The sequence below is a fragment of the Daphnia pulex genome, chromosome 9, assembly GCF_021134715.1.
Source record: "Daphnia pulex isolate KAP4 chromosome 9, ASM2113471v1".
Taxonomy (NCBI): domain Eukaryota; kingdom Metazoa; phylum Arthropoda; class Branchiopoda; order Diplostraca; family Daphniidae; genus Daphnia; species Daphnia pulex.
This window is the reverse complement of record NC_060025.1, coordinates 7,136,594-7,163,969: the sequence shown is the minus strand read 5'-3', so window position 1 is coordinate 7,163,969 and position 27,376 is coordinate 7,136,594. Positions and strand designations below refer to the sequence as shown.

The 27,376-nt window shown below is 41.0% G+C and overlaps 5 protein-coding genes and 2 non-coding genes across 18 annotated transcripts; 4 read left to right on the top strand and 3 right to left on the bottom strand.

Moving 5' to 3' along the window:
- Positions 1 to 65: 65 nt before the first annotated feature.
- LOC124202800 (estradiol 17-beta-dehydrogenase 11-like) lies at positions 66 to 3,834 on the top strand. Of its 4 annotated transcripts, XM_046599226.1 has the most exons (9): positions 66 to 408; positions 489 to 613; positions 684 to 794; positions 860 to 1,021; positions 1,105 to 1,134; positions 1,194 to 1,246; positions 1,316 to 1,432; positions 1,518 to 1,642; positions 1,739 to 2,295. In XM_046599226.1, the coding sequence occupies exons 1-8, from the start codon at positions 189 to 191 to the stop codon at positions 1,612 to 1,614; spliced, it is 915 nt and encodes a 304-aa protein (XP_046455182.1). In that variant the 5' UTR covers positions 66 to 188; the 3' UTR covers positions 1,615 to 1,642; positions 1,739 to 2,295. The 4 variants fall into 4 exon arrangements, with proteins under 4 accessions (XP_046455182.1, XP_046455181.1, XP_046455180.1 ...); XM_046599225.1 differs by lacking the exon at positions 1,739 to 2,295 and having other exon boundaries at positions 1,518 to 1,692; XM_046599224.1 differs by lacking the exons at positions 489 to 613; positions 684 to 794; positions 860 to 1,021; ... (3 more) ...; positions 1,518 to 1,642; positions 1,739 to 2,295 and adding exons at positions 2,605 to 2,729; positions 2,791 to 2,901; positions 2,967 to 3,128; ... (2 more) ...; positions 3,413 to 3,529; positions 3,612 to 3,834 and having other exon boundaries at positions 131 to 408.
- A 1,091-nt stretch (positions 3,835 to 4,925) lies between these two features.
- Positions 4,926 to 9,525, bottom strand: LOC124203298 (valine--tRNA ligase-like). 2 transcript variants are annotated; one of them, XM_046600018.1, is made up of 11 exons: positions 9,310 to 9,525; positions 8,851 to 9,101; positions 8,648 to 8,778; positions 8,395 to 8,586; positions 7,729 to 8,317; positions 7,008 to 7,663; positions 6,443 to 6,946; positions 5,924 to 6,073; positions 5,688 to 5,853; positions 5,430 to 5,623; positions 4,926 to 5,369 (listed from the first exon to the last, which is right to left on the bottom strand). In XM_046600018.1, the coding sequence occupies exons 2-11, from the start codon at positions 9,053 to 9,055 to the stop codon at positions 5,004 to 5,006; spliced, it is 3,153 nt and encodes a 1,050-aa protein (XP_046455974.1). In that variant the 5' UTR covers positions 9,056 to 9,101; positions 9,310 to 9,525; the 3' UTR covers positions 4,926 to 5,003. The 2 variants fall into 2 exon arrangements, with proteins under 2 accessions (XP_046455974.1, XP_046455972.1); XM_046600016.1 differs by having other exon boundaries at positions 6,218 to 6,946; positions 9,310 to 9,458.
- Positions 9,515 to 10,458, top strand: LOC124203299 (trafficking protein particle complex subunit 4-like). The gene is made up of 3 exons (XM_046600019.1): positions 9,515 to 9,937; positions 10,012 to 10,131; positions 10,203 to 10,458. The coding sequence occupies exons 1-3, from the start codon at positions 9,604 to 9,606 to the stop codon at positions 10,400 to 10,402; spliced, it is 654 nt and encodes a 217-aa protein (XP_046455975.1). The 5' UTR covers positions 9,515 to 9,603; the 3' UTR covers positions 10,403 to 10,458.
- Positions 10,459 to 11,346: 888 nt separating this feature from the next.
- Positions 11,347 to 24,114, top strand: LOC124203305 (inactive serine/threonine-protein kinase TEX14-like). 8 transcript variants are annotated; one of them, XM_046600036.1, is made up of 11 exons: positions 11,347 to 11,545; positions 11,620 to 11,750; positions 11,841 to 12,041; positions 12,107 to 12,426; positions 12,489 to 12,765; positions 12,831 to 13,125; positions 13,188 to 13,811; positions 14,412 to 14,504; positions 14,584 to 14,878; positions 14,941 to 15,319; positions 23,759 to 24,114. In XM_046600036.1, the coding sequence occupies exons 2-11, from the start codon at positions 11,621 to 11,623 to the stop codon at positions 23,821 to 23,823; spliced, it is 2,679 nt and encodes an 892-aa protein (XP_046455992.1). In that variant the 5' UTR covers positions 11,347 to 11,545; position 11,620; the 3' UTR covers positions 23,824 to 24,114. The 8 variants fall into 8 exon arrangements, with proteins under 8 accessions (XP_046455992.1, XP_046455993.1, XP_046455994.1 ...); XM_046600037.1 differs by having other exon boundaries at positions 11,601 to 11,750; XM_046600038.1 differs by having other exon boundaries at positions 11,347 to 11,556.
- Trnas-gcu lies at positions 14,285 to 14,366 on the bottom strand. Its single transcript has one exon. It is a non-coding gene; the product is annotated as a tRNA-Ser (tRNA).
- On the bottom strand, positions 22,724 to 22,805 carry Trnas-gcu. Its single transcript has one exon. It is a non-coding gene; the product is annotated as a tRNA-Ser (tRNA).
- Positions 24,115 to 24,665: 551 nt separating the features above from the next.
- On the top strand, positions 24,666 to 27,328 carry LOC124203205 (poly(A) RNA polymerase, mitochondrial-like). The gene is made up of 6 exons (XM_046599881.1): positions 24,666 to 24,973; positions 25,041 to 25,207; positions 25,273 to 25,500; positions 25,566 to 25,910; positions 25,972 to 26,057; positions 26,125 to 27,328. Exons 1-6 carry the CDS (start codon positions 24,805 to 24,807, stop codon positions 27,251 to 27,253), a joined length of 2,124 nt encoding a protein of 707 aa, XP_046455837.1. The 5' UTR covers positions 24,666 to 24,804; the 3' UTR covers positions 27,254 to 27,328.
- Positions 27,329 to 27,376: the final 48 nt, after the last annotated feature.

Here is a 27,376-nt window from a genome sequence, read left to right as displayed (position 1 = left end):
GGTTTGGTTTCGGATAAAAAAAAACAAAAAAACATCGGATTTGGGGCTGAACAGACCGGACCAGAGTAGAAACCGGTCCATTGACAGCCTTAGGTAAAATTACATTTCAGTGGAATAGAAAATCGTGTTGTAGTACTTTGTTTCAGCGAGTTTTGTTTTGTCTCGTAAGCGTTTCCAAAAACCATACAATGCGAAAAATTATTGATTTAGTTTATGATGTAGCTATGATTTTTTACTACGTCATTAAAGCAATTTTAGTGCCTTGGATTCCCATCAAGTATCGTTCTAAAGATATTTCTGGTCAAATTGCTCTTGTCACGGGAGCCGGTGGCGGAATTGGTCGACTTTTAGCCGTTGGTCTATCAAAAGAGGGATGTAAAGTTGTGTGCTGGGATGTAGCCAAGCAAGGTAGTATCATGTTGCGTAACCTTAGAATCGTCGTTGTAGTGGATAACAATTTTGTTTTCGTGTTGCTTATAATTTCATAGCGAATGAGGAGACCGTTCGATTGATTCAAAAGTCAAAAGGACAAGCGTATGCCTATCAAGTTGATTTGAGTAAACGTGAAGAGGTTTATCAAATGGCCCAGCGCGTGAAACGGGAAGTTGGAATAGTAGGATTGCAATTCTAATAATAATGTCAGAAACCTTAACCAGAATATTTCAATAATTCCTTTTGATAAGGTTTCTATTTTGGTGAATAACGCTGGTGTAGTTTCGGGTAAAGTTCTTCTTGATTGCTCGGACGAACAGATCCAGCGGACTTTTGATGTTAACGTCCTAGCTCATTTTTGGGTACTGATTTATTGTTGACGCGAAACTTTTTTGTAATAAATTTAAAAAAATGTATTGATTAAAAGACAGTCAAAAGTTTCCTACCTGACATGATTGAGCAAGATTTGGGCCACATTGTTACCGTGGCCAGTTTAGCTGGTCTTAACGGAACTGACCGATTGGTGGATTACTGTTCTTCCAAATTCGCAGCTGTTGGATTCGACGAATCGCTCCGAACGGAACTGGCTGTAAGTCTCATTCCTTTTCCGCTGATGTAATTTCCCCTCATCATTTTTATTGTACTTATGGTTGGAAAATTTATCCCTCACAGGTGTATGGACGGAAAGGAATCAAAACGACGGTATAACCTTTTTTCTTGTTAGACATCGAAAATTGTTAATGAAGAATTTTATTTTATAGGTCGTATGTCCTTACCTCGTCAACACTCCACTTTTTGCGGGTGCCAAATCAAAGTACTGAGTATTAAAATCATCTATGTAAATTTAATACAAATAAAAAATGGAAATAATTTTTTTATCAAGGGTTGTACCCGCTTTGGAACCGGAAGACGTTGCGCAAGCAGTTATCAATTCCATTTTAACAGACGAAGAAGTGTGCGTCGTTCCGCGCTATGCCTCATTTTTAACGACGTTAAGAAAGTAAATCTGATGAAAGATACTTTTTTTTTCGAAGACCTTAGATTCATTACGGTAATAATTTATTTGATCCAATTTTTTTATGCAGAATGTTTCCAGTGAATGCCCAGCTCGTTGCTCACCGCGCACTGAGATTGGGGGAAGTGATGAACACTTTTGAAGTGGCCAAACCAAAACACAACTGAAAATACGTTTATGCAATTCATTAGTGATGTAAAAAACGTTACGGATATTTTGTAGAAAGATCTATTCTTTTGAACTATATTGATCGTATTTTCTTCTTCCTTTTTCCCCAATCCATACCAGCAGTTCTCCAACAAGTCAATCGATTACAGATCAAAAGTTATAGCGCGACTTCAGAGCAGCATTATTTGCCTGTACACATGATTATTGGACGTTATTGGACCGTACTTTTTAGTGTCCCATTTGTCAACTATTTCTAACAAGGAGTTTCCTATTTAATCCAAAAACTACAGACTAGGAAGCAGGGAATTAGTGCTCGTTCGGAAATCCCTTGATGGAGGAAGGAGTTTATAAAAAAATCGATAAGATTTCATAAGACGCTAACCATGGGGCATCAGGGAAATATGTTGGGCTTCATATTTTTGAAGAAGGGAGTTGTGTTTCGATGGGTTTCGTATTGTAAGGATTGCACATGCGCAGCTGTATTTTATTCATGTGCTCGGACTCAAGGACATCTTATAGCATTCGATAATGCTCGAGATAATTTCAGCCAAAGTTCAACAAACAGTGATGCATGGAGTTCAAAAGGATATCTACGGGTAGAATTTCAGTGGAGCAGAAAAATCTTGTTGTATACACTGTCTTGGCGAGCCTTGTCTAGTGAGCAACGACAGTTCCGAATATCCTACAATGGGCGCCTTTACGGATGTAGCTTATAACGTGGTTATGATATTTTACTACATCATTAAAGCAGTTGTAGTGCCTTGGATTCCCATCAAGTATCGTTCGAAAGACATTTCTGGACAAATTGCCCTTGTCACCGGGGCCGGTGGCGGAATTGGTCGACTGTTGGCCATTGGTCTATCGAACGAGGGATGTAAAGTTGTGTGCTGGGATGTAGCCAAGCAAGGTAATGTGATTTGCATAACTATAACGTAATCGTCACTAAAGTGGATTTTAATTTTTCATTCTTGTTACTTACAATTTCATAGCGAATGAGGAGACCGTTCGATTGATTCACATGTCGAAAGGACAAGCTTTTGCCTATCAAGTTGACTTGAGTAAACGTGAAGAGGTTTACCAAATGGCCCAGCGGGTAAAACGAGAAGTCGGAAAGGTAACATTGCAGAAATTACAGAAACGTTACAGATTTTATTTTAATAATTATTTTTGATAAGGTTTCTATTTTGGTGAATAACGCTGGTGTAGTTTCGGGTAAAGTTCTTCTCGATTGCTCGGACGAACAGATTCAGCGGACTTTTGACGTTAACGTTCTAGCTCATTTTTGGGTTAGTTATTTATTATTGTGGATGCAAATACTTTTCGTGACTTATTTTTGACATTTTTTATTCAGACTGTCAAAAGTTTCCTACCTGATATGATCATGCAAGATATGGGTCATATTGTTACCGTCGCCAGTTTAGCTGGTCTAACCGGAAGTGACCGATTGGTGGATTACTGTTCTTCCAAATTCGCAGCTGTCGGTTTCGACGAATCGCTCCGGACGGAACTGGCTGTAAGCTTTTTGGTTCATCATTTTTCATTTTAATGTTGCACTGTATACTTATTTTTCCAAAAATTTATGTCTCATAGATTGATGGACGGAAAGGAATCAAAACGACGGTATAACCTTTTTTCTTGTTGGATATCGAAAATGTTTTCACGGTGAATTGAATTTATAGGTTGTATGTCCGTATCTCGTCAATACTCCACTTTTCGCGGGAGCCAAATCAAAGTACTGAGCATTAAAATCACGCATTCAATGCACATGAATAAAAAGAACAATTTTTTCAAATCAAGGTTTTTACCCGCTTTGGAACCGGAGGACGTAGCGCAAGCAGCTATCAATTCCATTTTAACAGACGAAGAAATGTGCGTCGTTCCGCGCTATATCTCTTGTTTAATGATTTTAAAAAGGTAAATCTGATAAACGCTAATTCGATTTGTGGTTCTTCTCCAGAAAATTCATTGCAATGATTTTATCCTATTTTTGTCACAGATTTTTACCGGTGAAAGCTCAAATTGCTTCTCACCGCGCTTTGGGACTGGGTGAAATGATGAACAATTTTGAAGTTGCCAAACCAAAACACAACTGAAAATTAAATTGCACGAAATTAGTGATAACGGTTATACGGATATTATGTGGAAAGATCTTTTCTTTTGTACCGTTAATCGTATTTCCTTAATTTTTTTCCTTTAATAAAAATGCAAATACACCGTTACTATAATTATCTGCGTACTTCTATGACTTTCTTGTCCTAACATAATGTTGCCCTGCTGTAATTGAATTTATTACGACGTTCACCGAGAATCACAAGTTATGCATAAAAACATAAGATTAAACTTGTTTATTCTTTTAGTATAAATTGGATGCCTCTGAGAGATTTCATTCCACACATTTGGTAAAACGAACTTAGGTCGTTTTGAGTATTTGTATAATCTCTTCAATTCTGTATTAGAATGTCGGAAATATCCGTTCATGAATTGCGGCGTGGACTGTTCAGTACACATTCGAAGTTGCTAGAAAATTGAGAGAGAGAGATTAGAATTACATCCCACCGACCAAACATTTCAAGAAAATTCATCGATCAAGAAAATCACTAAATTTACCCCAAATTTACCCTGGAATCGGATGACTACCTCAACTTGATTCCCGGATTGCAAAAAACCCTTTTTTCAATCTCTTCTGGCTTCTCCGTTTTTTATACAAAATGTCCAGGATTTACAAAAACAAAAAAAAATTTAAGAAACAATGCTCTATTATTTTCCTAGGAAGGAAAAAACAAAACCTATGCGAATGGATTGTGTGCGTATATTCTGCCCTTGTTTACTTGTTAATTATTATTTCTCTGTGGTCTCCTTATTGGAAAGGGTTTCACCGTCGAATGACTCGCGCCCCGTGTGGCCGTGTGTGTGTTTGTCTACTTTTTCTTTGTTGGATTTCGTTAAGTGTCACATGGAAAGATGCGGCTGGATTAGTAAGAATAAAAAGGCCCAATTACTGAAGATGATGGAACTCTAAATTTAAAAAATGTGAGTGAGCGCGCGAGCCTGTGAATATACTTTGAGCCCGCCCCCTTTGACTCTCTATTTCTCCTTTGATCACAAACGATATTGTAATAATATCCTAATTCTTGTTGGCATTGCCCACGCTGCGTCTTCACCTTACTATTTTGATTCAGCAACTAAAATCGAGTCAAGATACTAATAAGAACTAAAAAGAGTCACAGATGGTTTCAAACAATGATCCTGTAATTATTGCTTAGTAAACAAAACCCAATTGCTTTATAGGAATAAAAATCTAAAAAAGACGTTAGAAGTGCTTCAAATGTGTATTGATTCCCTACACATTGATTGCAACAACGGCCCCCAAATCCCAAATTATCCAAATTTAATCCATAGTGGAAAGAGTTGCGAAGGCGGCGTCAAGTTGCTGCAACTCGGTTTCAAGTTCAACCTCTTTCTCCTTGTTGGTCTCCTGAACAGTGAGAGGGACTTTTTCTGTATAGTTTGGAACTACCATGCCTTCTTGGAGCTTGTCCAATTGTTGGCGTTTCTTCTCCACTAGGCCAGTGATGCGTGTCTTTTCTTTTTGCACGTCAATCAGACCCTCCAAATGAACGATGGCGTCACACTTGTCTGAAACGGTTACAATAGCACAGCCACGTGTGTTACCTCCGTCTGTCGAGACGGAAACGGGTTGACAGAAGGACAACGTGGAAATATTGCCCGTGAAATGAGTAAGCATGTCAACCACCTGTCAGAATCCAATCAAATGGTTAAGTAGAGCATATAACCAATGGTTGAACTAAATTACCTCTTGATCCGAACATCTTAAAACCAACTTAGTTTTCGTCTTGTTTGGTAGCATGTAGCTGGCTCGGACAGACCGAACGCTGGACACGATTCGGCTAACCAATTTCACGTTTTCTTCCAATTCTTCATCTTTCCAGACTTGAAACTCGGCGTCAGTCGGGTAAGGAGCGATACAAATACTCGGCGGGAGAGTTTCTATTGAATAGAGTAACAGATAATCATGTGAATTGTTTAAAAACAACATTTTTAAATAACTTACTCTGCACGGATTCAGGGCGGGGTAGTCGCTGCCACAGCTCTTCCGAAATGAACGGCATAAACGGCGAGATTAACTTGAGTCCGGTGTCGATACAAGTGACGAGAACCGAACGAGCCGCAGACTTTGCAGACTCGTCTGAACCTTGGAAAACAGGTTTGACAGCTTCCTGTAAAACAAATGAATATATATCAGTTAAACAATTCGGTTTGGTAATACACAACTGAAGAATATCTCACCAGGTAAACGTCGCACAATTCATAAAGGAAAAAGTTGTAAATTGCGCTGGTGGCACGGGGGAAATCGTATTGTTGAAATCCCGCATTACAGGCCGAAACGGCAGTGGACAGGCAGCTCAAGATCCATTTATCCATCAAACTTAGTTGAACCTATAAGAAAAACAATTTTAATAAATAACTGACATGTAAAACTAAGTCAATCAATGCATGCTCGTGCCAGGAGCGGATGGGGTGTGGGTCAACTAAAATAAGATGCAAGATAGAGGTTGCAACGTGCAAGGTATCATCTCTTGCCTGCTTCCTCAAGCGGCCGATATGTTGGAACCATCTCTCCAAGTGAGGATAACTTGACGGGATCTTCCTTTGTCCCAGCCCGGCATCCAGTTGCCGCCAGACTAGATCGTCTTCAGCAGAGTACTGACAACCGCTGAAATAGGAAACGTGTTCGAGCCGAGCATTCAGACCGGCAAGAAAAGCCGGAGTGATGGACGGACGGGAAATCATTGGACGATTACTTGCCTCGTTTAGTGTCTGAATTTCGGAACCCTGAAGATAGGTCAAAGCAAATCGGGTGGCGTTCCAAAGCTTGTTGCAGAAAAATCGGTATCCTTGAACACGTTTGACATCCAAGTTGATATCTCTGCCCTGTGCAGTGTACTGGCACAAAGCGAAGCGCAGAGCATCCGTTCCACATTCGGGTATGCCTTGTGGGTAGTCTTGCTTCTGACCCTCTTTGGCTCTTCCAACTTCAGCTGGATCGAGATTGCTGCCATCCAACTGAGCCATGAGTCCTTCGAGGCTGATTCCGTAAATGACATCAAGAGGATCGATGACGTTGCCCAATGATTTTGACATTTTGCGACCATGGGCGTCGCGGACCATGGCGTGAAGATACACTTCAGAGAAGGGAAGTTTTCCCATCAGCTTCTGTCCAAAAAACACCATTCTTGCAACCCAAAAGAAGAGAATATCATGGCCTGTTTCTAACAAAGTAGTTGGGAAAAACACGTCCAGTTCATCCGTCTGAAATTAGAAAAGAAATTATTGAGTTGTTCTGTGTCATATTACTAGAAAACAAACGAACCTTGTCAGGCCAACCAAACACGGAGAATGGGAAAAGAGCAGATGAAAACCAAGTATCAAGAACATCTTGATCCTGTTTGAGAATGATTTTTTCTTCGGGAACGTTGAACCGCTTAGCAGCGTTAGTTCTGGCTTCGGCTTCTGTACGCCCAGACACCCAGAACTCATTGTCAGCTTCGTCTCCTACTTTGGCGGATGGCTCGTCTATGGTGACGAAGTAGGCTGGGATACGGTGACCCCACCAAAGCTGTCGAGAAATACACCAGTCTCGGATGTTGTCCATCCAGCTGAACCACGTTTTCTGGTGCATCTCCGGCACGACTTTGAGCTTCCCAGATCGGACAGCTTCAGCTGCATCAGCTGCCATTTGGTCGCATTTGACATACCACTGAGGCTTGATCATGGGTTCCACAATGTCCTTGGAACGAGAGCAGACAGGAACCACCATAGGATTATCTGCCGTACCGCGGTACTGTCCAACTTGCTCCAACGCCTCAAGGACGGCTTTGCGTGCGTCGAAACGCTTCATACCGGTGAATTGGCCGCAATCTCCAATGATCTGCCCATCATCGCTGAAGATCGTAATCATGGCAAGATTATGTCTCTTACCCAGGTCGTAATCGTTAGGATCATGAGCAGGTGTAATCTTGACAGCACCTAGAAATATGCAAAGTATTAATTTCCTGTAAACTCAGTCGAGGCGAGGCTTGTAATAAAATTACCTGTTCCGAAATCCTTGTCGACATAGTCGTCAGCTACAATGAGTAGCTTACGTTGGCAGAAGGGATGCAGGGCATATTTACCCACCAGATGGGTATAGCGCGGATCTTGCGGATGTACAGCAATACCCGTATCGCCCAACATGGTTTCCACACGAGTGGTGGCAACAACAATTTCTTCATCGGACCCATCGATTTTGTAGGCGAAGGAAACAATGACGCCAAATTCGATCTTTTCCTTGTAGCCGGGGACCGAAAGCTGTGTGCGACCTGGAAGCTCAACCTTGTCGACCTCAATGTCGGATATAGCGGATTTGAGCGTGCAAGACCAGTTGACTAAACGGGTGGATCGATAAATCGTGCCGTCTTGATGCATCGTGACAAAAGCTTCAAGAACAGCTTTGCACAATTTTGGGTCCATCGTGAAGGATGCTCGATTCCAATCTAGTGACGATCCCATTTTCTTCAACTGCTCGTAAATCCGATGGCCCTTTTCATTTTTCCATTCCCACACTTTTTCGATGAACTTTTCACGTCCCAGATCATGACGATTAATTTTTTCCTCACGCCAAAGTTTTTTCTCAACGACCACCTTTGTATTTACAAATAGTAAGTGATTGATTAGTTTTACCTCTGTTTTCGGGATTGAAAAATTAGATTTCTAATTACCTGAGTGGCAATGCCAGCATGATCACATCCAGGCACCCACAAAGTTGTCTTTCCAGTCATCCTGTGGTACCGTGTTATGGTGTCCTCGACGGAATTGGTCAGAGCGTGACCCAAGTGGAGAGATCCTGTTACGTTTGGCGGAGGGATAACCATGACAAACTGACCATTGGGATTTGGTGCCTTGATATCTCTCTATCAATGCACAGATGAAGTTTAGTTCATTTAAATTAACTTAATAGAATAATAATACTACATTGTACTCTGGTGCAAAATATCCTTCCTTCTCCCACCATGAATACCAGCAGGCTTCCACATAGCGTGGACTGTAAGACTCTGGCATTGGACAGGTGGTATCTTTCTTCTGACCAGGTGGAAGTTGTGGAACTATTGAAAAAGAACAAATAAGAAAACCATAGTTAAATTTCTATGTGGGTTGTCAAATTCGAACATGTATACTTTCAATATCAGCTGCTTTTGGTTTGACTGGGACGTCCTTTTTGGGTTTCTCAGATGCTTTAGTTTCTGTCAACTTTTCCTTCTTGGCCTTGAATTTTTCCAATTTTGCTGCTTTTTCAGCTTCTTTTTTTAACTGCTTTGGGGTTTTCGCTGGTAGAGCTTCAGCTCCACTTTCATTGCTTGCTGTTACTTGCACTTCTTCCATGTTGATTGTTTCTCGAAAACTGAAAGGCACTTGTGATCCTAAATACCTGTTGTAAGAAATACTTTTATAGACTGATGGTTGAATGGCTGTAAGATCACTGTAACATGAAGTCCCAATCACTCAATATCAAATAAATGCATGATGCAACAAGGTGAAAAGGAATGTGTTGAATGTTATCATTTACAACTATTAGTTGCATACAAGGACTCCAACCAAATTTTAGGGAAAACTAAAAGTACCCTAGCCTTGATTACCTGCACTGCTATATTATTAGAATCTGAAGAATTTCGGGGAATGAAGGAATCTGATTCTGATCGTTCGATCGATATTGCCGACCTGTCAGTCTTCAAAGGCGGTCAATAGCAGACGATTTCACGAAGAAAACGTGCGAGCAACATCAACCGCAAACTTCCGAATTCCACATTTTATACGATCCAATAATAACTCCAAACTTCTACGTTTTACTATCGTATCTGTCTGCTAGTTTTCTGTCAACTGTCTTAATAAAAAAATTTGTTAAGTTGTTTTGCTGCCTGTTTCTGAAAACGATGGCTATTTACAGTTTATATATTCTTTCTAAAAGTGGAGGGTTGATTTATCAATACGATCACACTTCAATCAAAGTAGAAGTGGAGAAAACTTTCAGTTATCCCTTAGATATTCAGTTGACCGAGCAAAACAAACGTATTGTTGTTGCTTACGGTCAGAAAGATGGAATTAATGTTGGACACAATCTTTTAGCAGTGAACGGAACCCAGCTGAATGGAACATCAATAGAAGATGGGCAAGAAGTGACTGCTTTTTTAGCTAATGAATCAAACTATCCTGTCAGTCTGAAATTTGGAAGGCCAAAGCTCAGCACTAATGAAAAAATATTTTTGGGTAGTTAATGCAATTTTATCTTGAATGAAGGAATCTGGAATGGAAAATAACTACGATAATCTTTTCTTTTCTAGCCAGCATGTTTTATCCATTATATGCCATTGCAAGCCAGCTAAGTCCTGAACTGAAGTCATCTGGAATTGAAGTTCTTGAAGCTGATACATTTAAGCTACATTGCTTTCAGACATTAACAGGTATTTTGTTGTGATTATTAGTGTTTGCTCATTGTTAATGTTTTTCCTGTTATATTGCCATATTTTTCAAGGTATAAAATTCCTCATTGTTGCTGAACCAAAACAAATGAATGTAGAACATCTTCTTCGAAGGGTATATGAACTTTATGCTGATTTTGCATTAAAGAATCCATTTTATTCCCTTGAAATGCCAATAAGATGTGAACAGTTTGAGTCCAATTTACAACTACTGCTAGAACAACAAGAGAAAAGTGGTGTTAATACTGTTTAGTTTTTATTATCTCAGTGTATGAAATTTTGTGTTAATATTACATCCAGTTGCTTCTATTTCATCATACATCCTTTATTTTATAAATAAAGTAATTCAATAGCGTTAGCAGCAATTTATTCTACATGTTTTGACTTTCGCCTAAACTTCTATTTGTAACAAAAGTGCGTAGTGCAGGCGGGTTTTTACTGTTTAAATGTTTCCCGTACAGGCACAGAGTGAAGTACTAGTCGACAAACATTTGGCCCATGTCTCACATTTACTGAATGACCTTGATCGTTAATAAAGGGTCAGATTGTAAACAAGTAAAGGTAATACATAAGAATTGCGTCAGAGCATGGTTTATCTCTGCAGTAGGTGATCTTCATAGTCCTCTTAAGAGTGGAGATTTCTAGCTTAATTTTTTCCATGGTTGTGAATGTGCATTGGATGAACAAACCTACAAAATTGAATTAAAAACAAAAAAAGAACAAACTTAAATTTCGCCTTTCAAACCAAATGTAGCCCTTTGTATGGCAAGCCACGTTGCCAGTTCTAACAATCCCAGTAGCCTATCGGACTAGGTAGAAGAAAGACCTCAGATTCAAATGAGCAAATAGAAAATAGTAACCCTGTTCATTTTTAGTTAATTTACCAGAGCATACTTTCTAAATAACGAACTTTTAAGTTCTTTTTGGATTCTACGTGAAATTTACTTGAAAAACGCTTGGAAAACGATAGGCTTACGCCCCTCCTCCGCAGATTTTGTGTTTTTAAAAAAGTAAAACATTTTTTAAAAAATAACCTTTTTTTTTATTATTATAAAGGATTAAATTTAATCCAGCTTTAAATAAGAAAGGATTATATCGAATAACGTTTTAAAACGATTACTTAAGCTTCTATTACCTAAATTGGCAACGCAAAATGTTTGCAACTTGATGAATCATTTGTTTTAGGGAAGGGGAAGGGAACTTCTCGACTTCATCCTTTTTGTTAACAGTCCGTGTTTCGTTGCACACGTGTTGCGCGACCGTTGTGACTTTCGACGTCGGCAACTGGTTTCGCTTCCTCTTTTGCACAATTATCCGATTTGTAATAGTTAATGATTATCGAATACCCCTAAAACAGAAGGCGTATTCGTATTTCATTGGGGGACTCGTGGAAAAGGTTAGTAGAAGGTATCGATGAGTCAGTACCCCCAACGCTTTACGAAGTTTTACAGCTTTTTGTTGAGGACACAGGATGTCGATGAAGAGATCGATGCCTGTTTACATCAGCGAGCCCGATCCAGAGTCAAAATTTATTGAAGACAGACTTCATTGGGCAATTCTTCGAGGAAAGTCAGTCACTGTTAGCAAATTGCTTGACTCTGGTGAGAATTGAAAGCTTGTTAACTACCTGAGAATCTTTTTTTCGAACTAGCATGTTACAGCCTTGTTTAAATTGGTTATTATTCTGATAGGTGTTCCTGTCGAGTTGGCTAATCGAGCAGGACAAACTCCACTATTCTGTGCATCTTTCCAAGGGCATTACGATATAGTGAAACTTTTGCTGAAGCTTGGTGCTGATCCAAACAGGCGGTGTTCAATTCTTTGCTGCACTCCAGTGCATGCTGCATGCTGGAGCGGGAATAGTCATCTGCTCATCTCCTTATTGATTGCAGGTTCAACTTTTTAAATATCAATTGTGTGTTTGTTCTTATTATTCATATATGTTTATTGTTTTTAGGAGGGGATCTTCGACTGCACGATCAAAATAACCACTCACCGCGTGATTGGGCAACGATGCAGCCACATTCTGAAAGCCGACTGGCCACTCTTTCATTGATAGAACACTTCCGTCAAGCGTCGATGAAAAACAACGAAGTGAATGTTTTCGATTCTGGAGTTGCGGAATTAAACAATAGCACTACTCCTCGGGGGCACCGTTCTACATTGAAATTTCCGACAAAGTTGCGGAATACACTTGCTGCGATAGGTTTGGTGTGTGGCGAAAATTGCGAATTTACTGGACCTTTAGGCAACGTTCAAGGCACTGGTTTTGGCAAGGTAAATTATCATTTTTAGTCAAGATCCTTCGAAGTTTATAAACATCAAAACCAATTTCTTAGATTCTTTACGGGCGCGGAGAGAGCGCAGCTGCTCTTTGGCCAGTTCCATTGATTAGCGAGTCAGAAATAAGTGATCCCGACGACGATGGATGTGGTGTCGAAGCAGATCTTAATGGTTTGCTCCCTCGAGGTATTGCTTACAGATCCGGTCCGACGACTGAAATGATTCCTAGACGCTGGCATCAAACTCCCGTTACTATTCGGCGCATGAGAGACAATCAACCTCCTGATCTGTTATTTGAAGAGCTTCAAAGCATGAGCCGGTTGAGGCATCCAGGTAAAATTTTCTTTAAAAATTTTTATAGAATCTTCATTTATTTTAATCTATTGTGTTGTAAATAGGATTGATGATGCTGTTGGGAGTGAGTGCAATGCAACATTGGGAGAGCGTGCAACTTGTATACGAGCCTATTTACCATGGTTCTCTTCATCATAGACTCCACATAATGGGATCTTCCATTCCACTCATTAAACGACTGCTTGTATTGCAGCAGATTTGTGATGCCTTGCTGTTTCTTCACTCTAAGGAGTTCTTACATTGCAGTGTTTCATCGCATGCCGTTCATTTGGTATCCACTGGCCGAGCCAAGTTAGGGTGCTTGGAGACTATGACTGAAGATAACAGTTTATCAAAAAGGTATGACATGGGTTTATTTTAACATGTAACTATCACTATTTAATTTTAATTTTGTCTTGAAGAGCTTATCGGAAAGTTCCATCTTCACACTGGGAATGGATGGCTCCTTGGCTTGCACCGGAATGTGCCCGTGGAGAGTTTGCCTCCACCCTTTCTGATGTCTATTCCTTTTGCTGTCTGGTGTGGGAGACGTGCTCAGAGAAAATACCTTGGTCGCATCTTGATTCAAAAGAGATAAATCGTATGTGGCAAAAGGAGAGTTGCAACAATCCAAGAATGCTTCCGCTCGGGTCGGATATCCCTCTTCATGTTACGAGTTTTCTCAAACTGGGCCTTCAACCGGAATTGAGTGAACGACGTGAAATGGATTTGCAGGAAATCTATTTGATGCTTCGTCTTCAGGCGGCTGCAGTGTCTCACTCGCAGCAGAAAGAAGTTTATCAAAAGTCTAGCCCTCCGCCAGTTAGAATTAATTCTCCGACTCCCGTTCCACCAACCTTCACTCACTCTCAGATCCAACCCCAACACGGATGGGATGCTGTCAAGGAGAATTTCAAGAAAAGAAGGACTCCTGCTCCACCACAACCACCTCCCCTTCCACCTCCTCCTCCGGGGCAGCAACAAATTTTGGAAGTGTCGAGTGGTTCCTTGGATGACTGCAACGCCGAAATTAATCAATCCATACCGTAAGTCACCATTTGTCTAAATCTTAAGAATTCCGATCTCCGCGTTCTTGCAATTTTGTGAATATTAAGTTTGAATCTCGCGCGCTCTTTTTTACTGATCGATTTTTTAAAAATCGATTACTACGTTTACACGCCAACTCTTCCATTGCAATTTTATTTAAAACATCAATGTTGTTAGTCAACTAATTCTTGCCAATTTTCACAAGGGTTATTGCAGCTTTTATGTTTAATTTTTTTCTCGGTTTCCTTAACAAAATAAGCTTAACTTGGGTTTCTTATATCTCGCTTTATGAAGAGCAAGCTCCGCCTACTTTTCGTTTTCTCTTTATTACATTTTTCTTTCCTTTTCCCTAGTAACTTTCTAGTAAAAAAAACGAATCCAAAAGACAACTTTTCATATGGGTTTTCAAAATTTGCCAAATAGTTTTTTTTTTAAAGTTACGTTTTCAAGTGTAAAAGTAAAAAAGACATTTCGACGAGGAAGGGATTCGAACCCTCGCGTGCATAGCACATGAGATTAGCAGTCTCACGCCTTAACCACTCGGCCACCTCGTCCTGTGCTGATGTAGTCAACTAAGAACATGCCTCTGCTTACTTTAGGAACGAGAATATTCAAACCGAAGTCCAGATTGAGTGCAATGGACATTTGCAGCAAACGATATTCTGTACTCCCAACCCCAGTGGCGGTGATCGGTAAGTTAGCAACACAAACATAATTTTATTACTTAGAAAAACTTAATCTGAATCAGTCATTTTGTTTCCTTGCTTTCAGATTTAGTTATACACCAATGCCACAACAGCGAGACGTTCGAACTACGAATAATTCAGAATTTGCAATTAAGCCAGCCAGTCACACAACTGAGCGTCATTCAACCAATTGCCAGATGTCTCACCCAGATCGAAACACGTCGACTTATCATACACCACCTAGTCATCGGGATGAATCCCTCAAAAACTGCAATGCCTATTCCGGATTTAATAATGAAATGCGCGCAACAGTGGCACAGCCAGCAAAGATTTATCGTGAACCGTCTGAATTTGAAACTTGGCGCACCAAGATCGACGAGGTATTTCACTTGCCTTGAAAATATAAAGAAATCACGTTTTATTTTATCTTTATGTTTTAAAGGCAAACGAAGATGATAATGCAGCTGAAGAGTCGACGGTCGAAGTTACTGGGCATCCTTCATTAACCTCAACGCCGAGGCATCAGCATGGAGTAACATTTTTGGCTTGCAGTTCAGGTTTGGAAGACCCCGAAATCGGTTGCGGATCAGACGATATTGGAGGGGCCAAGCCTAAGCGATCGCTCAAGTTTCTTTCCAATGGAAACCACTCCCATACATCGCGAGTTCCTAGTTTTTTCACCATAGCTAAACCAAGGAAAGAATTTGTTGCATCCCTTGCTGCCATCTTCAATGATAAGGCTGCCAGCAACAGAACCCACTCAATTCTCAAAAGGAGATCTACTTCTACACCGGAAAAGTTATTGCAAGAGCCTAGCATTGGTGATCCGGATCCGGTGTCCCACCGGATTCCTAACACCTTCTGTTGGCCGTCCAAGGCTGGGGAGAGTAGGCCTACGACTTGATTCGACAGTCCTTTCTCCTTCAGGTGTTGTTTGAGGTCTTCGTTGTTGGTTGCCCAGCTTCTCATGTTGAGTTGGGCGTCACTAAAGATCTCGTCCGTCTCATCGACTCTTTTCTTGGCGATTGATAAATTGTTTGCTCCGCCGAGGTAATCGTCAACGTACAAACTTTCTTCCAGCTGTTGAATAGTTTCTGGAAAACGAGACTTTAGTGATTTGAAATGTTTGTTAATTGTAACACGTAGGAGAAAGGGGCTAGAACTAAGGCCAAAGGGCACTCTCTTCCACTTGTAGGCAATAAGAGGCGATCCAGCCACTGCTGGATCCCTGGGCCATAAAAACCTGATTGCTTCAGCATCTTCCGGCTGCAGGGCGATGTTTAGAAAGGCTTTTTCTATGTCGGCGATCCAGGCAATCTCGTACTTTCTGAAGCGTAATAGCACTGATAGGAGATCGGGATTGAGATTTGGTCCGGTCTCCAACACGTCGTTCAGACTTGGTCCAAATTTCGTTTTTGCTGCTCCGTCAAAGACGGGTCTGATTTTCGTCGTTGATTTGTCGCCTCTGAAGATCGGATGATGTGGGAGATAGGTGTGAAGTTCTTCGTAGTCCATGTTCGCCTCCTCGACGAATTTGCTGTCGATGAGCTTTTGGATTTCTGCGTGGTAATTCACCAAGTCTCCTGGATTTTTTCTCAATCTTGTTATTGTGCTTTCCACTCTTCCGGTGGCCAACGGGAGATTTTTCTGAAGTCTCCACTTGTCAGTTGTCCAAGGGATCGGTGTACAGTATCTTCCATCTGGCCATCTCGTTATTTTTTCGTCAAAGAAATCGAAGCGATCATCCGATTCCACTGCATCAGCGCCTTCAAGGTTCGCAAAATTTTCTATTTTCCAGAAAAGAGAAAGGTCGAAATTAGCAGCAACTTGTTCTTCCTTCTCAAACCATTTACTATCTTCTTCTCCGCTGGATCCGATTGGGGCATCTGAGAATGACGCTCCTATTGGCGTAGTTTGGGGACTGGCCGTTCCAGTCTCCTTTTCCATCGGAGTTTTGTTTGCTTGAGTTGAAAGGATTTTTCTTTTTTGGCTACTTGTCGCGAATGTTGACGTAATCTGTGGAATCGGGTAACTTGATGTTAAAATTAAATTTTGGATTACTTGAGTTCCTGTCTTCGATTTTGCTTCTTGAGATGGTCCAGCAATCATTCTTCCGAGTTTCGTTTGAAACGCGCGCAATCCGCATGGACTCTGTATGGCGGCTTCATTCGACATGATCTGGAACATCTGGTCCATTCCGACTAAAATTCCAATTGGCTGATCTTCGGTGTGTGCCATCTCGAATCTGTCGTCGGCCAATTTTTCGTTTTGGATCCAGAGGCTGTTTGCAAATTCGGATCCTACGTACGGGCCGGTATCTGAAATGTGATCCGATTCTAAAGCCATTAGTGTAACTTTTGGGGCGCCTTGCCAGGTGCCCCTTACTTGCATTTCGACGTTTTTTGTCATTTCGGGCTTGTTGGGTTCCTTTTTCTTAAACACTCTTGTGCTGATGTTTTCCACCGCTACTGTCTTCATGTTAAGTTGCGATGAGAGTGATTTCAGCACCCAAGAACGATGACTTCCGTCGTCTGCAAATAAAATCGCTCTTGTTTCGTTACCGTTTTGGCCGCTGATGATGACTGTTGCCGTTTTCAGCATCAATTGTCCAAAGCTGCTTGCACAGGCTGTGGTTGTCAAAGTTGGATCGCTGGCCACGATTATTGCTGCTGTTGTGGGATTGGTGACTCTGACGTCTCCTTTGTCGCAGAGAGCGGTGTGGTGCCTCCCTCCGCACTTGTTGCAGTTCCGGGCGGATGTGCAATCCTTCAGCGCGTGTTTGTCTCCAAAACAGTTGACGCACCTTTTCAAATCAAAGATTATCTTTTTCCTTTCCGTCAGCCCTTTCGGACATTTTGTCGGCCAGTGAATTTGGCTGCAGAAGATGCAGGGCCTTTCGCACACAATCCAACTTGGGTTAAATTTAACGTTTTTATTTTTTAAGGCGGATTTAACCTGAGGAGCTGGACTTGCTTTGGCTCCTACTGCCAATTGTGATGCTGTTGCCGGCTGTGGATTTGCCGGTTTGGGCTGTTTAGGAGCTGGAGACGATTTCTCCTTTTCCACACCTTTGATTCGGTTGAACCTTTCGGCCGCGTCGATTTGATCTCCAATGAATTTGATGACCATCTCGATGTCCGTTGATTTGTTTGTTGGCGATTTTGCCCATTCTTGTTGGAGCCTGGTAGGAATTAATTTGATTAATCTTGCTCCGAGGAGTCCGCCAAAGGAACTTGTGGGGACTCCTAACGTTTCCAACGCGCTAATGTGCGATTGGAGATTCAGCTGGAAGCTCCTCAGAGCTGGAACGTCGTTCCCGTCCTTTACGGGCTGCAAGGCATCCAGTTTCTCAATGTGCGCGTCGATTAGAACGTCCGTCTTCCCGTACATCCTTTTCAGTTCGTCGATTGCGACTTGGTAATTCGCATCTGTTAATTCAAGATTGTTAACCAACAGGTACGCCTCACCTTTAAGATATTCCTTGAGGTAATCGAATTTTTGGACGTTTGAAAGAGATGAAGAGTGGACAGCTGCGTTAAAGGATTCCCAGAATTGGGTCCATTCCAGTACGTCTCCTTTGAAGTGCTTAATTTGTCGCTGCGGCAATCGTATCGACTGTACGGCTGAAGCTGGGGCTGGTGCTGCCGTCACGTTGATTACTGGCGCGGGAGGTGCCGGAATGGCCGCCATGATTTGGGCAATAATTTGCGCCATCTGTGCTTGACTTGTTGCTGGATTTGCTGCTTGATTTGCTGCTTGATTTGCCGCTTGATTTGCTGCTTGGCTTGTTGCCTGTTGTTGGAAGAGCGCTAACAATCGTTTGTCTCTGTCCTCTTCTTTCTTTGCCTCTTGCTTTTCTTTCACGTCGTCCAACCATTCTTGCTTCTTCTGCTTGATGATTGATCTTGCTCCAGACACTTCATCTTGAACTTGGAGAAAGGTGTCCAGATCCCCATCAATCTCCTCCTGCGCGGCCTTGGTCGCTATTAATTTCTCCTTGATTTCTTTTGTTGCGCTTTGGTAGCTTTCGAAGAGACTTTTCAATCTTGTTTCTAAGGTTTCTAGTTCTTTAACATCTTCTTGGGCCATTACTTGATTTGCAAATCCGTTGATCCGGGTTATTGCTCTTGTTATGTGGCCTTTGGTGGCTGACCTTGTGTTTTTCATTGACTGAACCATTCTTCCTGGTTGTGTAGCTCTTCAAGAGCTGTTGACTGGGGAAAAGGAGATGAAATAGAGAATTAATTTAATTTTTTTTTTTTTTTTTTTTTTTCTTTTTGTTGGTGGCGCCCCTTGCGGCGTGCCACTACAGTGAGCGTGAGAGAGAAATAGTTTTTTTTTTTTTCGTTTGGATGCACCGATGTTTCGGGATCCTATGTAAGAGGGTTTTTTTTCTTTTTTTTTTTAAGGAAGGACAGATGGACAGAGAATATTCATTCAATAATTGTATTTAGCGGTTGTTTTGGAGACCTTTCGGCTCCTCTGTGAATGTTGAGAGAAAGAGAAAGATTATTTCTGACTCGATACCATCAGCAAGCGAAGAATGGATACGGGAGGACACACGTGCAATGAAAAGAGGAGACGAAATCCCAGTAGTTTAGCCCAGGCCGATCTATGGGCCAGAGGTTGGGACGGCGTGTTCAATGGCCGCCCCCTCAGGCTAGCCCGACAACGAAAGGCACAAAAAAGTCGAAAGAAAAAAAATGGAATTTTTGGGCATAGGTTCCCCCCTTTTCTACGTCTTTTTTGTTTTTACAATTTAGTAGTTTTAGTTTGGGCAGATTTTAACCACCCAACAACAAAAGAAAGAAACAAAGATAAACGTTTGGGGGGTCTAGAATTGTGTAGCCCCAACCGGCTTCACAATTTTGAGTTTTGAGTGAGTTGATTTGAGTGATTTGAGAGGGAGGACACGGTTATGCACTGGGTTAAAAACCGTTCGAAGGACCATGTAGAAAATGTAATAGGGATGTTCGGCGTGTCGGGCCGTTTACTTACAGTTTCCAAGTTGAATAAATTAGACACGAACAAAACCGTGTCTTTTACCTCTCGTCTATTTTAACACACTGAATATTGTACAGTAAATTGGGGGGGGAATAAACAATAGGGGGTAGGGTAACAACGACTGAATTTGGGGCCACCTATCGGGGGCCCCCAAGGCAATAGTCGCGTAGGTGCGCCGGTGTTGTTGTGCGGCGTCCTGATCTCGTCGTCGTCTGTTGGAATGGAATATTCCTAACAAAATGTTTGCAACTTGATGAATCATTTGTTTTAGGGAAGGGGAAGGGAACTTCTCGACTTCATCCTTTTTGTTAACAGTCCGTGTTTCGTTGCACACGTGTTGCGCGACCGTTGTGACTTTCGACGTCGGCAACTGGTTTCGCTTCCTCTTTTGCACAATTATCCGATTTGTAATAGTTAATGATTATCGAATACCCCTAAAACAGAAGGCGTATTCGTATTTCATTGGGGGACTCGTGGAAAAGGTTAGTAGAAGGTATCGATGAGTCAGTACCCCCAACGCTTTACGAAGTTTTACAGCTTTTTGTTGAGGACACAGGATGTCGATGAAGAGATCGATGCCTGTTTACATCAGCGAGCCCGATCCAGAGTCAAAATTTATTGAAGACAGACTTCATTGGGCAATTCTTCGAGGAAAGTCAGTCACTGTTAGCAAATTGCTTGACTCTGGTGAGAATTGAAAGCTTGTTAACTACCTGAGAATCTTTTTTTCGAACTAGCATGTTACAGCCTTGTTTAAATTGGTTATTATTCTGATAGGTGTTCCTGTCGAGTTGGCTAATCGAGCAGGACAAACTCCACTATTCTGTGCATCTTTCCAAGGGCATTACGATATAGTGAAACTTTTGCTGAAGCTTGGTGCTGATCCAAACAGGCGGTGTTCAATTCTTTGCTGCACTCCAGTGCATGCTGCATGCTGGAGCGGGAATAGTCATCTGCTCATCTCCTTATTGATTGCAGGTTCAACTTTTTAAATATCAATTGTGTGTTTGTTCTTATTATTCATATATGTTTATTGTTTTTAGGAGGGGATCTTCGACTGCACGATCAAAATAACCACTCACCGCGTGATTGGGCAACGATGCAGCCACATTCTGAAAGCCGACTGGCCACTCTTTCATTGATAGAACACTTCCGTCAAGCGTCGATGAAAAACAACGAAGTGAATGTTTTCGATTCTGGAGTTGCGGAATTAAACAATAGCACTACTCCTCGGGGGCACCGTTCTACATTGAAATTTCCGACAAAGTTGCGGAATACACTTGCTGCGATAGGTTTGGTGTGTGGCGAAAATTGCGAATTTACTGGACCTTTAGGCAACGTTCAAGGCACTGGTTTTGGCAAGGTAAATTATCATTTTTAGTCAAGATCCTTCGAAGTTTATAAACATCAAAACCAATTTCTTAGATTCTTTACGGGCGCGGAGAGAGCGCAGCTGCTCTTTGGCCAGTTCCATTGATTAGCGAGTCAGAAATAAGTGATCCCGACGACGATGGATGTGGTGTCGAAGCAGATCTTAATGGTTTGCTCCCTCGAGGTATTGCTTACAGATCCGGTCCGACGACTGAAATGATTCCTAGACGCTGGCATCAAACTCCCGTTACTATTCGGCGCATGAGAGACAATCAACCTCCTGATCTGTTATTTGAAGAGCTTCAAAGCATGAGCCGGTTGAGGCATCCAGGTAAAATTTTCTTTAAAAATTTTTATAGAATCTTCATTTATTTTAATCTATTGTGTTGTAAATAGGATTGATGATGCTGTTGGGAGTGAGTGCAATGCAACATTGGGAGAGCGTGCAACTTGTATACGAGCCTATTTACCATGGTTCTCTTCATCATAGACTCCACATAATGGGATCTTCCATTCCACTCATTAAACGACTGCTTGTATTGCAGCAGATTTGTGATGCCTTGCTGTTTCTTCACTCTAAGGAGTTCTTACATTGCAGTGTTTCATCGCATGCCGTTCATTTGGTATCCACTGGCCGAGCCAAGTTAGGGTGCTTGGAGACTATGACTGAAGATAACAGTTTATCAAAAAGGTATGACATGGGTTTATTTTAACATGTAACTATCACTATTTAATTTTAATTTTGTCTTGAAGAGCTTATCGGAAAGTTCCATCTTCACACTGGGAATGGATGGCTCCTTGGCTTGCACCGGAATGTGCCCGTGGAGAGTTTGCCTCCACCCTTTCTGATGTCTATTCCTTTTGCTGTCTGGTGTGGGAGACGTGCTCAGAGAAAATACCTTGGTCGCATCTTGATTCAAAAGAGATAAATCGTATGTGGCAAAAGGAGAGTTGCAACAATCCAAGAATGCTTCCGCTCGGGTCGGATATCCCTCTTCATGTTACGAGTTTTCTCAAACTGGGCCTTCAACCGGAATTGAGTGAACGACGTGAAATGGATTTGCAGGAAATCTATTTGATGCTTCGTCTTCAGGCGGCTGCAGTGTCTCACTCGCAGCAGAAAGAAGTTTATCAAAAGTCTAGCCCTCCGCCAGTTAGAATTAATTCTCCGACTCCCGTTCCACCAACCTTCACTCACTCTCAGATCCAACCCCAACACGGATGGGATGCTGTCAAGGAGAATTTCAAGAAAAGAAGGACTCCTGCTCCACCACAACCACCTCCCCTTCCACCTCCTCCTCCGGGGCAGCAACAAATTTTGGAAGTGTCGAGTGGTTCCTTGGATGACTGCAACGCCGAAATTAATCAATCCATACCGTAAGTCACCATTTGTCTAAATCTTAAGAATTCCGATCTCCGCGTTCTTGCAATTTTGTGAATATTAAGTTTGAATCTCGCGCGCTCTTTTTTACTGATCGATTTTTTAAAAATCGATTACTACGTTTACACGCCAACTCTTCCATTGCAATTTTATTTAAAACATCAATGTTGTTAGTCAACTAATTCTTGCCAATTTTCACAAGGGTTATTGCAGCTTTTATGTTTAATTTTTTTCTCGGTTTCCTTAACAAAATAAGCTTAACTTGGGTTTCTTATATCTCGCTTTATGAAGAGCAAGCTCCGCCTACTTTTCGTTTTCTCTTTATTACATTTTTCTTTCCTTTTCCCTAGTAACTTTCTAGTAAAAAAAACGAATCCAAAAGACAACTTTTCATATGGGTTTTCAAAATTTGCCAAATAGTTTTTTTTTTAAAGTTACGTTTTCAAGTGTAAAAGTAAAAAAGACATTTCGACGAGGAAGGGATTCGAACCCTCGCGTGCATAGCACATGAGATTAGCAGTCTCACGCCTTAACCACTCGGCCACCTCGTCCTGTGCTGATGTAGTCAACTAAGAACATGCCTCTGCTTACTTTAGGAACGAGAATATTCAAACCGAAGTCCAGATTGAGTGCAATGGACATTTGCAGCAAACGATATTCTGTACTCCCAACCCCAGTGGCGGTGATCGGTAAGTTAGCAACACAAACATAATTTTATTACTTAGAAAAACTTAATCTGAATCAGTCATTTTGTTTCCTTGCTTTCAGATTTAGTTATACACCAATGCCACAACAGCGAGACGTTCGAACTACGAATAATTCAGAATTTGCAATTAAGCCAGCCAGTCACACAACTGAGCGTCATTCAACCAATTGCCAGATGTCTCACCCAGATCGAAACACGTCGACTTATCATACACCACCTAGTCATCGGGATGAATCCCTCAAAAACTGCAATGCCTATTCCGGATTTAATAATGAAATGCGCGCAACAGTGGCACAGCCAGCAAAGATTTATCGTGAACCGTCTGAATTTGAAACTTGGCGCACCAAGATCGACGAGGTATTTCACTTGCCTTGAAAATATAAAGAAATCACGTTTTATTTTATCTTTATGTTTTAAAGGCAAACGAAGATGATAATGCAGCTGAAGAGTCGACGGTCGAAGTTACTGGGCATCCTTCATTAACCTCAACGCCGAGGCATCAGCATGGAGTAACATTTTTGGCTTGCAGTTCAGGTTTGGAAGACCCCGAAATCGGTTGCGGATCAGACGATATTGGAGGGGCCAAGCCTAAGCGATCGCTCAAGTTTCTTTCCAATGGAAACCACTCCCATACATCGCGAGTTCCTAGTTTTTTCACCATAGCTAAACCAAGGAAAGAATTTGTTGCATCCCTTGCTGCCATCTTCAATGATAAGGCTGCCAGCAACAGAACCCACTCAATTCTCAAAAGGAGATCTACTTCTACACCGGAAAAGTTATTGCAAGAGCCTAGCATTGGTGATACTTTCAATGATGGCGTCGAATGCGTTTCACGTGGAGTTCAATGCAATCAATGTGACTGAAGCTCATGTTGTTCATCGGTAAATTCATTCTATCGAATATTCACTCCATTACTTGAGTTATTCGTATCATAATCTTGGTCTTCCGCTTGTCTCCTTATCTTTTTCATCAATGTAATTGAACTCAGAAATTTCGCGACATTTGTTTAGTTCACAGATACCTCATTTTCTGTTGTGTTCTTGCTATCGTCTAACGTTACTTGAACGTTCTAAAGACGTGCTTTGACCATCGGTTAAAATTCTCCCAAGTTTTTGTATCCGTAACTGTAAAGGAATACATCGCATTTTTTTTTTTTCAGTTTTATCATCCTGGATTGGTTGTTTGGTTGAAGAGATACATTTTTAAATGTTATTCAGGGTAATGTTTGTGGTTTTTTAAATAATAATCCTTAATGAACTGTAAATTTTATTCTGCCAAATCCCCCCCCCCCCCTAGAAAAACGAAGAAAAGTATAATCAAAGTGCCAAATCTAGCGCGTTTCCGGTGATGTGTGAAATGTGAAGTGATATGTTAGCTCGATTAGGCTTGTATTTGAATTTACTAACTCGACGTACTGTCCGGCTCTATATTCAACAATTAGGACAAGCTATTATAAGCGGGAATCCGTTGTGAGAAAATCCAAAATGCTTGTTGTATTTGAAGGTAAATTTGAAAATTGCGCTGCATGTTCTAAAACCGCTGAAGTAACGTATTAAATCAATGGACGTAAAGAGGAAGATAAAATCGATCGTATATTTATGGACAGATTTAAGATCCATTTAAGAGATTTGCTGCTGTAAACAACGGTTAATGATCAAATATGCTTATTTTTCAGTTTTTGTTTTGATTTCCTGTCCAGCGTGCAGTTTGCAGCAGCAGCAGAAGACTCGAGTTAAAGGAATTTTCCCTCTGAATGGATTTCAAGATGTCAGCCCCCACATGCCGAATCTAACAAACTTGCTGTGCTAACAACATTAGATTAGGCCGTCATTTGTTATTTAGTCATGCACTACTCCTTCATAGAATCCAGTCAACACGTCAGACTATATCTTCATAAAGTGAAACTTAAATTCGACGTCTTTAGAAATGACAGGCCTTTTTCGACGTCAGCAGGAATACCTAAAATCGCTAAAAATATTACCGAAACAAAGTCATCTACAGCTACAGGGGATGGTAAACTCATTTTGATTTCACAAATATCTAGGATTGAAAAAACTAATGTAATTGAAATCTGTTTTAGGTAAAAGACAGCATTTTGATGAGATGGTGAGTTTTCGGAAGAAAGAAGCCAGATCTTCTGTTGTTATTCAGGTGGGAAATCCTTCTAAGCCTGCTACTTTGTTAAATCAAGTGTGTTCCAGGCACGGAAATGTAAAAAACCTGTTTCATTACACTTATCAAAACAAGGTAAATACTCTAATGTGATGAACACACTCTCTGCCAATTTTATGTTTTAAACAAAATATTTACAGGAGTTACTACTTTTAGAGTTTGATTCTGAAGCATCAGTTAAAAATCTTCTAGCCAGCTGTTCTCACAACAATAATTATAAAGTCATCCCAGTTGCCTCACCTTTCCTATGGCTAAAAGCAATGCCACCAGAGTCATATTCTGCTGTATCTTCCAGGCTTCCTCCAATAATCAAAGAAAATGTTTCAGCAAATGACAATTTACAAGAACACCTCTCTAATGCCAAATCGGTGAATATAATATTTATAAATAGCATAGTTCTCCCAAATTTATTTAAGCTTTTTTGCTATCACAGATTTCAGAACAAATGATGATTTTGGATGATCAAACCCGTTTATCAGAAATTGGTCACAGGCTCAGGTGGCTAACCAGCATTCAAATCGAACAAACGTTATCGCGTTTGTTTCCAAGTCTACAAGTGCTACCTTTCGGATCCTTTGTCAACGGTAGTGCGCGGAATGGTTGTGATTTGGACATGGCCATCTCTATTGAAGGCAATTTTGGGTCCGAAATAATGGCTCTACAATCGCCCCTCATATTCCAAGCTAAAGCTGCGATAGACAATTACAGGCTGCAGACGCAAAAACATTTAGAGTTTTTCGCAGACGTGGTCCAAAATTATACAACAGGCTGTGTTCAGGTTTGCCAGCGGATATAACATTCTAGATAAAAACACATTTTGAAGTTTGTTTTTCATACAGATCCAACGGATAATGCGAGCAAGAGTACCTATCATAAAATTTCACCACGAGTTTACCGGAGTTGATTGTGACATATCAATGTCATTGTAAGTTAAATTTTTATGTGATTTGCTCTATTTCTAAATATACATATTCATATTCATTTTTCTACAGATCTGGTGTTTTCATGTCTGAGTTGTTGTATCTTTACGACAAAATAGATTGGAGATTTTGTCCTTTAGTGACAGCCGTAAGACAATGGGCCGCATGGGCTAAGCTTACTTCTCCAACACCCGGCAACCAAATAACCAATTTTACGCTAACTCTTATGGTGGTGTTTTTCCTACAACGACGCACTCCGCCAATTCTACCTACACTCGGAGAAATGATTAAACTGGCAAGACCTCACGTGGACACACGGCAGACCGAAGACATTAACTGCACATTTCTGCGCGATCCTTCCGTGTTCCAAAAACGCAAGGAATTAAATTCTGAGTCACTTGAAGATTTATTTATGGGCTTTCTGCGATTTTTTGGAAGTTTTGATTTCAACGAACGATCTATTTCTATCATAACGGGAGATTCAAACAGGAAACTTGATTCCAAGCCTCTTTACGTGCAAAACCCGTTGGAACGAGAGCTCAACGTTAGTAGAAATGTCACGTTGACAGAACTTACTCGTGCAGTTATGGAAGCCAGAAATGCTCTTTACATTTTGGAGACGCAAGATCATCAAAGCCCAGGAGAAAACTGGGGACTACTGACTCTTCCACGAGCAAAAAGTATGCGTCAAATCAAACAAGATGCGACTCACCTGAATTCTATGAATATAAATATTGAAGACTTATTTTGTGCTGATTCGGACGAGGAGATCGTGTTGAATGTCAAGAAAGTTCCGGATAATGAATCTTCATCACCACAGACGAGCAGTCCAATTAAACAGTCAACCGAAGAGGAACATACCGTTTCAGGTTCCAATGCCACGAATGGAGTTTTCGGCAAAGTACAACAACAAAACGGACTGAATGGGTCGACAAAGTTGGACATGAGAGTTCTATTTTCTGAAGATCCAAACGTGCAGATTAACAATATGGCTGAATCGAAACCTTCTAAAGCTAATATCGTTTCAAAGACATCACCTTCATCAATAAGGGCGCCTCTCGTTTCCTCTTCGAATGCCACGAATGGATTTGCCGATCAAGTACAAGGTAGAGCCAGATCGAAAGTAAACAAAACACCGGCAAATATGGTTCTGAAATCCGAAAGGAATCGACGGCATGTCGAAAAACATAAAATCAAGTAACACTTCATTGAATCGAAAATTTGCTGATGTACAGTTCGTAAACAAAAATAAAAAGTTAAAAGATGTTGTTTTTAAGCTTATTGTCTATGTCTTGTTATTCAGTTGTTCGAAATATCAAAACGA

Excerpts from the sequence above, each read along its gene's own strand:
- LOC124203305 (XM_046600036.1), top strand. The coding sequence starts at position 11,621 with ATGTCGATGAAGAGATCGATGCCTGTTTACATCAGCGAGCCCGATCCA. Across the intron at positions 13,126-13,187 it reads GATAACAGTTTATCAAAAAG|AGCTTATCGGAAAGTTCCAT; the intron begins GTATGACATGGG and ends TTTGTCTTGAAG. Across the intron at positions 13,812-14,411 it reads GAAATTAATCAATCCATACC|GAACGAGAATATTCAAACCG; the intron begins GTAAGTCACCAT and ends TGCTTACTTTAG.
- LOC124203205 (XM_046599881.1), top strand. The coding sequence starts at position 24,805 with ATGCACTACTCCTTCATAGAATCCAGTCAACACGTCAGACTATATCTT. Across the intron at positions 24,974-25,040 it reads ATCTACAGCTACAGGGGATG|GTAAAAGACAGCATTTTGAT; the intron begins GTAAACTCATTT and ends AATCTGTTTTAG. Across the intron at positions 25,208-25,272 it reads ATTACACTTATCAAAACAAG|GAGTTACTACTTTTAGAGTT; the intron begins GTAAATACTCTA and ends AAATATTTACAG.
- LOC124203298 (XM_046600016.1), bottom strand. The coding sequence starts at position 9,055 with ATGGAAGAAGTGCAAGTAACAGCAAGCAATGAAAGTGGAGCTGAAGCT. Across the intron at positions 8,318-8,394 it reads ATGCTGGCATTGCCACTCAG|GTGGTCGTTGAGAAAAAACT; the intron begins GTAATTAGAAAT and ends GTAAATACAAAG. Across the intron at positions 6,947-7,007 it reads TGTTTGGTTGGCCTGACAAG|ACGGATGAACTGGACGTGTT; the intron begins GTTCGTTTGTTT and ends TTCTAATTTCAG.
- LOC124203299 (XM_046600019.1), top strand. The coding sequence starts at position 9,604 with ATGGCTATTTACAGTTTATATATTCTTTCTAAAAGTGGAGGGTTGATT. Across the intron at positions 9,938-10,011 it reads TAATGAAAAAATATTTTTGG|CCAGCATGTTTTATCCATTA; the intron begins GTAGTTAATGCA and ends TTTCTTTTCTAG. Across the intron at positions 10,132-10,202 it reads TTGCTTTCAGACATTAACAG|GTATAAAATTCCTCATTGTT; the intron begins GTATTTTGTTGT and ends ATATTTTTCAAG.
- LOC124202800 (XM_046599224.1), top strand. The coding sequence starts at position 189 with ATGCGAAAAATTATTGATTTAGTTTATGATGTAGCTATGATTTTTTAC. Across the intron at positions 2,902-2,966 it reads ACGTTCTAGCTCATTTTTGG|ACTGTCAAAAGTTTCCTACC; the intron begins GTTAGTTATTTA and ends TTTTTTATTCAG. Across the intron at positions 3,348-3,412 it reads TTCGCGGGAGCCAAATCAAA|GTTTTTACCCGCTTTGGAAC; the intron begins GTACTGAGCATT and ends TTTCAAATCAAG.